This window comes from Malurus melanocephalus, unplaced genomic scaffold (assembly GCF_030028575.1).
Source record: "Malurus melanocephalus ecotype Western Australia unplaced genomic scaffold, MMel_1.1 scaffold_435, whole genome shotgun sequence".
NCBI classification, from domain to species: Eukaryota; Metazoa; Chordata; class Aves; order Passeriformes; family Maluridae; genus Malurus; species Malurus melanocephalus.
The window spans coordinates 538,975-551,990 of NW_026623667.1; the positions used below are offsets into that span (position 1 = coordinate 538,975).

General features: G+C 44.4%; 1 protein-coding gene across 1 annotated transcript in view; it reads left to right on the forward strand.

The window, feature by feature from the left end:
* Window positions 1-12,254, forward strand: part of NUP214 (nucleoporin 214) — a 37,463-nt gene extending 25,209 nt beyond the window's left edge. The window contains exons 28-35 of the mRNA XM_057380063.1: window positions 339-2,081; window positions 3,459-3,529; window positions 4,014-4,170; window positions 5,465-5,614; window positions 6,860-7,031; window positions 10,385-10,527; window positions 11,360-11,384; window positions 12,043-12,254. Coding sequence (XP_057236046.1) covers window positions 339-2,081; window positions 3,459-3,529; window positions 4,014-4,170; window positions 5,465-5,614; window positions 6,860-7,031; window positions 10,385-10,527; window positions 11,360-11,384; window positions 12,043-12,076 — 2,495 coding nt within the window. The 3' untranslated portion in view covers window positions 12,077-12,254. The remainder of the gene's footprint in view (window positions 1-338; window positions 2,082-3,458; window positions 3,530-4,013; window positions 4,171-5,464; window positions 5,615-6,859; window positions 7,032-10,384; window positions 10,528-11,359; window positions 11,385-12,042) is intronic.
* The last annotated feature ends 762 nt before the right edge of the window (window positions 12,255-13,016 follow it).

Sequence of the window (13,016 nt, forward strand, 5' to 3'; positions counted from 1 at the left end):
TGTGATAACCAGGTCTTCTTTGTTTTTATCAACCTGCTGAAAAAGAAATAGGAGCCAAAGRCTGGAATTGTTTGCACTCATAGAGAAGGATGGTTAAGTGCAGGCTATGATGTGACAGTGTTTAACACTGCCACTCTGGCTATAAAGGCTTCAGATGTCATTGTTATGTCCTGAATGGATATGAAGGTTGCAGTTACYTGATGGACAGAGGCTTTATGGTTTTGAGGCGAGAGCATTGACAGTCTGTGAAGCACTGAAATGGATCATTATGATAAGAATGATGAATGAGCTTTGCATACCCTAACTTGATTTGTACCCTCTGTCTCTCTCACTGACAGCCCCTGCTAAAGAGTCTGCCCAGCCAGATTCGTTTTCGTTTGCTGGGAGTTCCAAACTTGGAGCAATTCCCGAGGCTTCCTTTGCTTTTGGGTCCCACAAGTCAGCAAGTGCTCCAGGAGGTGTGGTAGGAGGTAACTCCTCAGCAGATGGCACCCAGTCAAACAAAGCTGCTGCAGCAACATCTTCTGCTCCCCCCACAACCTCTGGCAAGTTGGATATTGCTCCATCCAAACCAGGAGATCACTTGTTTCAGGGCAATTTAGCTGGGGAAACTCTCGGCAGCTTCTCAGGACTTCGGGTTGGTCAAGTAGATGATAATGCCAAGGCCACCACTAAAGYACCATCCACCAGTGCTGCAGGAGCACAGGCAGCTAAAGTGTCTACAATACCTTCTGGGTTCAATTTTGCTGCTCCCCTGACATTAGGAAAAGCTGGAGAAGCTGCTTCAACGTCAGTCACGTCAGCTGGCACAGCATCGCTGCCCATCAGCTCTAGTGCCTCAGGCAGTCTCTTTGGCAATGTCCAGTTAACCAGCACAGGGTCTTCTGGGGTGTTTAATCTTGGAGGCACCAAACCCACTTTTTCATTTGGTATTCAGCAAACAAACAGTATGAGCACATCCACCTCAACCCCTTCTACTCTCCCTGCTTCAACATCCCTCTCGTTTGGAGGTTTCGCAAGTTCATTACAAACTATTGTCCCTGCTGCAACTTCCAGTAAGTCTGCAGGGGATGCCAAATCACCACCTGGGTCAGAAAAACCATCTGAAAACGAAGCTGTAGCAGCTGGGTCTTCACCTTCAGTGCCCCAGGCACAGGCACAGCTCTCAGAGCCACTCAAAGAACCCGCCTTACCCCAGGCSACAGCCGGGGACACCCCGGAGGGCTCTGGCACCGCAGTGGCACCGCCTCCCCCTGACACCGGGGCTGCTCCCACCTCCACCAGCGATGTGAAGGTGCCCGTGCCTCCTGCTGTCTCTGCAGCTGCCCCACCAGATCAGAATGTCTCAGCAACAACCTCCGCAGCAGGCACTGCCTCTCCTGCAGAAGCCACAGGTGCTCTGGCTGCTACCTCTGATGCCACTACAGGTGTGCAGAGTCCAGCTGTTGGTGCCTCTGTGTTTGCCCCCACTTCTGCAGGCTCCTCCGTGTTCTCTCAGCCGCCAAGTTCCAGCTCTTCGGGCTCAGCATTTACCCAGCCTGCTGGGGAAGCAGCTGCCACTCCTTCCACAGCACCCGTTTTTGGACAGCTCCCAGCAGGTACCACAGCATCCTCTCCGTTTGGGCAGCTCACCACCAGCACTCTGTCCACGGCCACTGCCACCACCCAGGCRGCCACCTCGGGCTTTGGTACTTCTGCTTTTGGCACCACCACCACAGGGGGCTTTGGCCAGCCAGCCTTTGGGCAAGCACCAATCTTTGGGCAACCTGCAAGCAGTTCTTCAAGTGGCTTTACCTTCAGCCARTCTGGGTTTGGGACAATGCCAGCCTTTGGCCAGCCAGCAGCTTCCACCGCAGCCTCAAGCAGTGGGAATGTTTTTGGAGCCCCAGCCAGCACCAACAGCGCCAGCTCCTTCTCCTTTGGCCAGCCAGCCAGCACGGGTGGGGGGCTCTTTGGGCAGAGCAGYCCCCCTGTGTTTGGGCAGAGCACTGGCTTTGGCCAAGGGGGATCCGTGTTTGGTGGCACTGCCGCTGTCACCACCACCACGTCCTCTGCTGGGTTCAGCTTCTGCCAGGCCTCAGGTAAGAGCAGAGCACTGGCTTAGTGTCAGTGCCTCAGAGTGTGTCACTGGGGAAAGCATGGCTTTAATGCCTTTTTTTCCCCTATTGCATCCAGTGGTTTTTATTTTTGTTGTTTGGTTTGGTTTTGTTTTCAATTAGTAAAAAAAGAGCTGCAGTGTGTGTGAGAAGCAGATTGATGTTGGAGACCAAAGAAGCTCTTGCTGTGCTTCACTGTTCATCTGCAGGCCTCTGAATGTAGTCTTGTCGTCCAACCCTGCCTTCATTTCACACTTAYAAGTCTACCTCAATTTAATTTTGAATTACATATTGTCCTGCCTGTTGCACAGTAACTCTAAGTGTTGTAAATGGTTGCAGCAAAGGGGCAGAGCAGCTCTGATAAATACAGCTGCAACGCTTCCTTCACTGGCCTGCATTGAACACGTGCAACAGTGGATGTACAGCTGAAAACTGTGTCATCAGCTAGGATGGCMAAAAACATGTTAAGCCCTCAAAGTGGTGGGTTTGCAGGGAATCATCTGATAATTCTGCTTTGGAAGCATCTCAAAATTAAATATAGCAGTAACATGAGTATCAGCTACCTGTCCACACATTTAAATTGGATTCTTGCACAGACCAAACCTCCTTGGTCAGTCCCTATTTGTTCTCCAYATGCTCAATATATTGTTGGGGCTTTTCCAACGGTTTGCCTGTACAATCTTCAGAGAGCTCCCAGGGAAAACTGACAAGTACATAGTAATAATAGAGAGCATGTATTTCCAGGGAAGAAAAACTAATTAGGTTCATTTAATTAAAAATGATGGCACTGCAGGCAACTGCTTGCTCATTTTAACTACAGTAGCAGAGAATAGTTAAATTGGGGGAAGTGAACTCTGCTCAAGAAAGGTGTTCCTAATTATAGAAATGCAAGTTTTATTACAAAAGGCACATTTAAGTGAACTGGGAAATGGAAAGGGGAGTTCTTTTTTTAATCAAAACATTTCATTATCTTTAACAGGAGTCTTCAGGTAACAAAGCTCAGATTCTCTTTACACAAGGGCAATCAGAATGCTCCAGTGCTTGTGCACGACTTGCAGTATTACTGTAGCCATGTTAACAGAAATCCAATTCTCTTAGTGTTAGCAACAATCCCATAAGTGAAAAGACCTTTTATTGTCTGTTTTTAAGTTGGCTAAAGAGAGAATGAGAATGATTTTCGAATAAAATTTTAGTGTAATTTATTATTTGTGTGTTGGCACATGTTTTTTGTTTGTCCATCCTAGATCATCATTTGTATCCCTGTGTTTTGGTGTGGAAGACCTGTCCTTTCCCTGTCCTGGACCCCAAATGTCTTACGCTCTAGTAATCATTCTGGTAATTAATTTTTCTTTCTTCTCTTAGGTTTTGGTTCTAGTAATACGGGCTCTGTGTTTGGGCAAGCAGCAAATACTGGAGGCACTGTCTTTGGCCAGGCAAGTATTTATTGCTTTTYGGAGAAACAAGGGTTATCTGTGGGGAACTTGGTCAGGATTCCTATTTCTGATATGTGTTTAAAAAATACAGTTTGATGCGTTATAAAACGTTATAAAACTGGGGATATTTGGTGTTTTAGTGAGCAGCACAGCAGCACCTGCACAAATAATCCAGGGGATGTGGACACAAAACCATTTTATCACTCACAAGATAGAGGTGCAGTAGGTCCCCTGCCTTTATTCCAKGCTAAGTGGAAAGTGGACAGTGTAGGGCAAGTCTCAAAGGCATTATTCTGGACTGTGGACAAAATGTAAGGCAGATTTAAATAAAACACCATGGCATTCCATTTTGGAAGGTGAATGCTGGCTGATTTGTGAGTCCCTTTAGACTTCTAGAGAAATAGCCCAGGCAGAACAGCCTTGGGGGGAACATGTGCTGCTTTGACATTGCTTAAATTCCYTTTTTGTCCCTTTTGTGTTCCAGCAGCCATCTTCTTCCAGTGGAAGCTTGTTTGGAGCTGGAGGTGGTGGGAGAGGTGGAGGCTTCTTCAGTGGTTTGGGAGGAAAGCCAAGTCAGGATGCAGCCAATAAGAATCCCTTCAGTTCCTCCAGTGGAGGATTTGGRTCCGCAGCTTCCCAGAGTAAGTGAACAAAACAAGAATACAAAATTTGCTGTGATTTCCATCTGCTTTTGTGATCCCATCTGCTTTTCTGCTGCTATTTGTCTRTGAGTGAATTCTGTGTGAATAAGAAAGGCTTTGAGGGGGTAACCAGAGTATGTGTRATGTGTAATCTGGAATTTTTCTTTWAGGTTTATGGAAAACAAGTAGAGAAGCCAGTGAAACAAACAAGCAGATGCAAGAAGTGTGAAAAATATCCATATTCTATAGAGAATTCTTGGCCAAATCCTTCCTTAAAATGGAATACTCTAAATTTTTGTCACTGAATTTCAGCCTCCAACTTGGCTGGAAGTTAGAAATCTTCTATCATTTTTTATCTGCCCTGAAAATTCTTTAAGAGTCAATATGTGAGTGACAGAATTCTTGTTAACCTCTGCCTAAAAATTATTATCTTTAGGCAGCACATGCAAGATACTTTATCAAAATTTGCTGTGACATCTGGAGAGGCAGGTAGAAAGCATGAAGAAGGGGAAGCAGTAGCTAAGCATGAGAGTAGAGAAACAAAGGAAAGCTGTAGAATTAGTGCTGCAAATGGTTAGGAGTAGCACTTGAAGCCTGAAGAGAGAAAATCCATTTATTTTATTACATCTTTAATGATCCGTTGGGATTAATGGTTGAGGTCAGATTTGTAACTTTGCTAATTTAATGATTTAATGCAATTCTGTAATTTGTGGTGAAACAAAACAGATGGTTCACCAGAGAAAAGCTTTTGTTGTTTTGTGTCCTGCCTCTAGATGCAAAAACTCCCTGTAGCCTTGTGAAGGATGAAAAAAATGAGTTATTTCTCATTAAGGCTGGAAAAGTTTGGCTCCTACTTAAAGGTTCTGTCAGATAATCTTGTGTGGAAATACTGAGCATTGCCAAAACAGCTGAGAATCTTTAATTTGTGGTTAGCTGATATTTGTGTTGTCTGGAGAGACTGATTGTAGCTGCTGGGATTTCTCACTTGAGGAATTATCTTTTACTGACTGGGGCACAGGATGCATCTAAACAAATCATCCCTCATGGTGATTTACTAGATTGCAACAATAAAAGGTTGTTAGTGGTCCATCAGCTCCAGAATGGATCTTGGTGGAGCTACAAAGTCCTGTAGGAATAAGGAAAACTTGGCTTCTCTCTGCATTGTTTTCAATATGATGTTCGTGGTGTGCTTGGGGTTTGGGAAAGGAAAGCCTGCTTCAGCTAATGAAGTGCCGTGTAGAATATTGTCTGCTATGAATATTGGGTGTTTATAAATACTCTTCATCTCCCCCAGATTCTTCAAGCTTATTTGGAAACAGTGGAGCAAAGACTTTTGGCTTTGGCAGCTCCTCCTTCGGAGAGCAGAAGCCGACGGGCACTTTCAGCTCTGGTGGTGGAAGTGTGGCCTCCCAAGGCTTTGGGTTCTCCAGCCCAAACAAAGCAGGTACTTTGGGAATCACCCACTGGGACAGCCCACACTGGCTGGGAGGTGTTTGCTGTTCTGCCCCTGAGCTGTCCACAGCCTGGACTCGGTGCACCTGCAAGAATTGTCTCTGAAGAATAAATAAAAAATAACTAATGGCTGAGTGAATGGAGCTTTAACTGGTGGGTTCAAGGCAGAATTTTACAGTCTCTTGTGCAGTATCCAGTAGACTACATTCTCAGGTGCTCATTCCAAAAATTCCAGTTGCAATTTAAGAGCTGAGAGCTGTGTAATTTAGTTCTGGTCTTATGTTCTGAACAATCAAGAGTACAGAACATGGAACTGAATACRTTTTTCCTATTTTAGATACTTCCTTGGAATATTATCTTACAAACTCCACTCTGGGTTTTATAACCTCTTTTATTCCCATTTCACTACTTACAAATAGTGGAAAAAGGAAAGTGAAACATGTTAATATGCATTGCAAAAGTGAATGTTTGCCAAGCAAAGCTTCAGCCCCTGGAATAAATGCTCTTAACTTCCTAGAGATAGAGGTAACAAAATATCTGATCTGTGTTTAAATAATTCAGGCCTAGCATTTATTTTTTTCCAGACCTTTTGTGTTTACAGCCAAACAGTATCCATTACCTTGACATGGACTGGAATTTCACCCTGGGTATTAAAATGTGCAGTGGTATCCCATCCTCATCCCCGGTCAAATAAAAGCAGGTGTCCTTCACGTTCCACAGTGTCAATTAGAAACAGCCCAATAATACCAAYGGATGAACACAGAATAAAATAATCTGGGTAGAAATCCACTCAGAGCTGCACGAGRCAGCTAAACCCCAAATAGAAATTGCCAAGAGCAGAGAGAAGTTCTTGATTCCCTGCAGACAGTTCCACTGACCTGGCACTTCATTCTTCATCTTAGTTTCCACCACTTAAACAAGGATTAGATCATACCCTACCTCCCAAATYTTTGCATCACTGAAGCACCTAAACACCACATTTGCATCTACACTCTGATCTTAAGAGATGGGGGAGACTTGCCAGTTGCAGTTTTCYTTCCTGCATTCAGGCACTTCCCTTATCCACATCTGCAACAAAACACCCTGCAGACTGGAATTGGCTCTATAAATACTGTGATGTCCATACTGTAAGATGAACAGCCCCATTATCCACTTGGAAATCTGCTCTTTGTTTTCTCTCTCTGCCTTATTGTTTATGTGATGTTCTTGTCCCCTTTTTTGCCTCTGTTTTGCTCAGGTGGCTTCGGTGCTGCTCCAGTGTTTGGCAGCCCTCCCACTTTTGGGGGATCCCCTGGGTTTGGAGGGGTGCCAGCATTCGGTTCAGCCCCAACCTTTTCAAGCCCTCTGGGCTCAACGGGAGGCAAAGTGTTCGGCGAGGGGACGGCAGCAGCCAGCGCTGGAGGATTTGGGTAAGCCAGGGAGAACAACCTCCTTGCATGACAAGATTGTGCTTGGTTACCTCTGCTTTAACATGAAGAATATATTCTGTCGTTCATTGGTAAGCTCTGAGTGTCCTTGGTTTGTTTGTTTAAAAGAAAAAATAATTAAGGTATATATTTAAAAAAAAATAAGGTTATAAAACTAAAACTTGCACCCYGAAGGAAATAATGTGTATGATGATTTTAATGCTGATATTCCTGTGTTGAATCTTTAGCCTTAGAGATGTCAGCTTGCAGCTATCTAAGGAAATGCAGGGGTATTTTCTCTGTGTGCATTTAAGGAGTGCAAATCCAGGAGTACAAACTATGCCTAGCAAAGAAAATAACTAATATTGTTATCTCTGCCTCTGTGCAGACACTTTATCCTCTGGTTAGATTTGGGCTAGAGATTCTAATGAGAAGTCAAGCTGTTCTCTCACCTGTGGGATGAGGCACTTGTAACAGCCTGTGYTCCCAGGGTGCTTCATGTTTATCCCTCACTGATTGTTTTTACCTGTTCTTGTACCCCCTAAGCCTGTGCTTGGCAYCAGAGCAGACAGCACATTATTCCTTGCTTTGTTCAGCAAATATAAAACTCCAAACCTTGCCAAGCAGCTTCTGCAGTAGGCAGCAAATGCAGTTCTTCAGCACTGTGCTACCAGCCAGAAACACTCCTTCATGTCCTGCAGTTACAGTCAGACTGAGCAGAGCCACTTACAAAGAGAAAAACTCCCAATGGGGAGAGGAAACCGGATGTCTTCCCAATCTTGGTGTTTACATATTTCGCAAGTGTTTGTCTCTTTGTCTGGTTTCAGGAGGAACTGCCTCCACTTAAGGCACAGGGGGACATCCAGAAGTGTGATTTGTTGATTCCCTGGGAGGTGTGGGCAGGTACCCCTGAGCTGGGGGAGCCTTCAGCCAGGTTGTTCTGCTGTCCAGAATGTTCAGCAAATGGAGGAGTCCCTTTGGAAAGGGTAAAAATACAGGCAGCTTAATTAAATCTCCACAAAGAAGGATGTGTTTGTAGGGGTGGTTTAGCTTAAATCAACTCGTAGTTTGTTCAGGTCCAGCCATTATGCTGCAGGATTTTCTTCTGAGACTTGATGTGCTCAGTGACAACATGGAAAGCTTAAAGATAAAATGGGATTCAGAACAAGCAGCACGTTGATGGAAAAGAGGTCTTGCATAAGCAGTCTGCAGACTCAAGAAAGATAATTCAGTGACTTAACTTGTGGGAAGCTTTGACAATTTTTTCTCTACTAGAAAGGTACAGACTCGGTCTGATATTTTCAGAGTTCCCTGAGGATGTTGATTTTTTAAACTTTTAAAAAGAGTACAAAATTCCAAGGCAGCTTTACAAAAATCCAAATCTCACCACAAAATGTTGAGCAATAGTTTAATTCTGCAGTGTAATGTGGTATCTGGGCAGGACTTCCTTTCTGCCTTTCTCTTGAAGTGAAACTTTAAAAATCCCAATTTCAGAGAAGTTACTTGCTAATACATTGTGATGTATCAGCTCTTAAGTTCCTGAGAATACTCTGCTGACTTAAATCCATGTGATTCATGCTGCTTCAATTCTGAAAAATCTGCATCATTCAATAAATGACTGGGGTGGGAGAAATAGAAACTACTACACTTCTCCAGAGCCTGCAGTTCCAACTGTTGGTGAGCAAATAATGTTTTGCTTTCATAAACTAACCTCAAGTGCAWCTCAATTGTATTTTGCACAGCAGCTTTACAAAAGACCTGAAAATCTGGGCAAGATAGGTTGGATTAAATTGTTACCAGGCAATGATTGCATGTCATGTCTTTTCTACGTCTGGAAAAAAAATCTCTCCACAGCTTAAGCTGTTTCTGACTTATGCTGTGTGCAGCCTTTCCAGCAGGCCTGTTCTGGTTGCCACTGAAAGGAGCAGTTTGAACCAAGTTTTCTTGTCATTATTTCCCCTTCTCTTCCTTCCACCAGACAGACAGGATTTGTGTGTTGTGGCATAGTCCTGGGAAGATGGAACACTCTAAAACCTCTTGTTCTAAACACATCACCCAGTCTTCCTTCTTTTTAAAAAGAAGAGCTAAAAAAACTGTTCTGCTTTTCCTGAGAAAAGCATATTTGWGGTTTTGAGCTGATGCTGCCTGCAAGTGCAGGGGTGAGGAGCCAAAGCAGGGCCAGAGATGCAAAGTCACTGAAYTGTCCCCAGTATCTTTTGCTGTCTGTGGAAGCAGAGAGCACACTTGGCAGTGTCTGGGAGAGGCAAGGTGATGTCCTTTACCAGGTGAATTGCTTGTCACACTGCTGCAAGGGCTGTCTTTTGTCTGGAGAGATAGCTTTTGATGTGGGTTTGTGTTTTGGGTTTTTTAAAGTCTCCTAGATGTRGATGGATGGAGAGGTGGGTTAACGTGCTGTCAGGTCGTATTGGAAGTGAGAAATGACAGGAGATTGTGTGAGGCACAGCCTTGCAGAGCTGGCACACTGTGACTTGTCCAGCTCTGCTCAGGCTGCTGCTGGGTTTTAGGATTGTTGTGCACTTGCAGAGCTTGGCATTTGGAAGTCTTGTGCCTGCATTTTGCCCAGTTGAAGTTAAATTTGAAGGTCGTTCTTTGAGAGCATTTTTTACATTCAGAATGGGGAGAAGAATAGAGGGGGCAGAAAACCACATTGCATGTCATGGTCTCATTAGTGTGTCACACTGAGAGYTCTGTGCTGCCTGGTTGGACAGAGTGGGTGGAGAAAGACCCATTTTCATGTATAACAGTGTTCTCATTTTAGTCCCCAAAAGCAATTAGGGAATGATTAGTTCGAGGTGGTGGGGAGAAGTGCCAGGTWGGTGCAGACCTTCAGGGAAGCACTGGAACCTTGTGTGGCTCAAAATGTGCTGGGKAGAGAAAGGAATTGAGAAACCTGCAGTGGGAAAGTGGGGAAGGTACCCCCTCAAATTTAGGAATCTGGGTTCTGTATCTGGTCTCTGCTTTGTGCTCTGGCTTTGAGCAACTCACACCAATTCTTCCTTTGCTGCCCTGCACACAGGGGTGAATTAAAATATTGCATTGRATGGCTGGAGTTGGTATTTCCAAGCACTTGAAAACATATCCTGTGTAAGCATGAACAGATTTGCCTTCCTGCCCRGTGTGTGTCAAGAAGAGGAGCTGAATAAAACCTTTCTATGTACAACAGTCTCTCCCAAACCAGGAAATTTTTCCAAAATGAACCATTATTTGTGTCAGCTGGCTCACCTTTTGAAGTATCCTCATTTAAGGAGTGCACTATTATCATGGGAATGTTGACAAATTTCCAGTGTGAGAGAGAAGATGTTTTCAAACTCGGATTTTCTCTTTCAAACCTGCAGGTTTGGTGGTACCAGTAACAACACAGCATCATTTGGCACCTTGGCAAACCAGAACACCCCCACGTTTGGCTCCCTGTCCCAGCAGGGCAGCGGCTTCGGCACTCAAAGCAGTGGATTCTCAGCTTTTGGGACAGGTGGAGGAGGTAGGAAAAACTAAAATATCATCACCCTAAAGCCCCCATGTCTTTGGTTTTCCCTGAAAATGGGTGTGACCCCTCAGCTCCATGCCAGAAATGTGCCTGGTCCTAGTGCTGCTGTAGGGAAGGCGCCGTGCCCAGCAGAGCTGAGATGCAGGGTGGGCTGTGGAACTTTCTCAGCCTTCAGCTCCTCATTGCATCCCTGATGTGCTGTGTGCAGTGTCAGCACAGCACTCTTCTTGCACACCTCCTCAGATCATTGCTTTTCACCCCTTTCTATGGAGTTGCTCTTTCTGCTCAAAGGGAAATATTGAGAAATCAGGAATATTTCTTCAGTACCATGTGCCTGGCTATCTGTGGTGGAARTGCTTAGTGTCAGGGAGATATGCACTGCAGAATTGAGCTGGAACACCAACAGCCAAATGTTTTTTCTGCTGCAATTCCATGAAGCCACAGTGATTTAGCCAGGGCTGAGAGCAGAGCCCGTGCAAGGCCATGTTCATTGGTGGCTGACTGACACCAGGGCTCTGCATTAAGCACAAACCACCTCCAGAAAGCAGCTCAGAGAGAGAGGAGCAAAGCAGGCACATTGTCTGCAGGGCTGCTAATGAATGACCTGGCTGATGAGCAGTGAAAGCCGAACCCTCTTAGGAGCCAGGCAAGTCACTTCTCTTCTAGATGGAGATTTGACTTTCATTGTTTGCCCATCCTTTTTGCCTGRCCTAAGGCAGGAAAGAAATATTTTTCAATCTGTGTGTGGGTAGGGACATTTACTATAAATCCTACGCATTCATTTTCTCCTTTACCGACTATTTTTCTAATCTTGCTTTTCTTTCAGGGTTTGGTTTTGGATCACCTAACACGTAAGTACCATTTTGTGTCTTAATTCTTTAATGTAAAAATACAAATCTAATCAGAATAAAGAGTGGAATGGTTTACAAGAAAGAGCAAACTCTGAAGATAGCATTTAAATACTGGTTCTGCTTTCCATTTTGGTGGTATTGCAGAGCTCAGAGGCTCTGGWTGTGTGCTTTCCAGTGAGGTTTATCTGTCTCATAAGAGAATTTCCACTTGGATCACGCTCCTTGTCCACCTCTCAGGGACATGATGTGTGTGCTCAAGCTGTGTGTGTGAATCAGGAGTCTGCTCCATTTATCAGGTTGAAACAAGGAATGAAATAAATGGGTACTTTGGTGGCTGAAGTGAGATGATGATTTACAGCTAAAGGTTAACTCTGTCATCTGCTCTGCCTCTGCCTGGCTGGATCCCTTCCAGCAAGTTTCTTAAACTTTGTTTCACTGTCAGATAGAGCCAGCCTGGATCTCTGCAGATGGCAGGCTCTAGAACAAGCACAATTATTTCTAGGCAGGTAAAAGAGGCTGGAAATACTCGTGTGTTCTCATAAAAAGCTCCTGGTACTAGGGAGACTGGAGRTTTGATTGAGAGATCTGCTGAATTAATGCTGCCTGAGGGAGGCTCTAGCACTCATTGCTGTGCTTTTCTTTTTATCTTGCTCCACAGATCTTCCTCTGGATTTAGTGGATGGAGAAGCTAGGAACATCCTGAACTCTTCCTGTAGCTCCTGCATTCATGAGTCACCCACATGATCGATACCCAACCAGCTTTTCTTCTAAATACGAGTTCTCAGACTTTTTTTTTTTAAGAAAAAGAATTTGCTTATTTTTATGCAAAACTTGCTGTCGCTCTATATTAAACTATTTTATCTGGCTTGATGTGTTCTGTGGTGGAAGGGTTTATCTCCCTGCATCAAGAGAAGATGGATCTATGGTGGGTTCACCAGCCCTGTGCCGGGCTCAGCTTTCTCTTGTTCATCCCTTGCCTACCCAAGGCAGTAGCTCCAGTTGGTTCCTGACATAAACCAGCACATTTTTCATTAATAGAATGCCTGATTATCCCAGGCTCTGGAGAAAGGGCTGAGGTTTGCCCTGCTAATTTTAAGTCTAGGATGGGGCACATGCTTATCTCAGTGAAGTGCTAAAACTGAGTCATGTGTGAGCCAGAGGCTTAGTGGAGAAATAGGAAATTATCTGAGAAGAGGCTGGCAGCGTGCAGAGCACGTTCCCATGGCAGTAACATTCAGCAAAGAGGTGGGAAGTAAAAGCTYTCCTATTTTTACCTTTTTGTAAATCTTACAGAACTCAAAAAATGGAACTCAGGTTCTGGGGAAAACTTCTGGCCCTRGAAGCAGACACGTGACCTCCATCCAGAGGCATTAGTGATTTTTCTTTTTTTGGCTTTGTTGGATTCTACTGTTGAATAATTTTTTTTTCTAACAGGGGTAAGATTGTGCTTTTTCCCTGTAGCATTTGGCTTTATTCAATATCATTTGTGAAATTCTCATGTGTTTATACTTGAACATGCAAAACAARTGTTTTAAAGAAAGCCCCAAAGGCTTTGTGGCCAAACACTTTTTGTATTTGATGCATCTGACCTCCATGAAGGCTCCAAATGATGTAATCAGGTTTTGTTGCTCT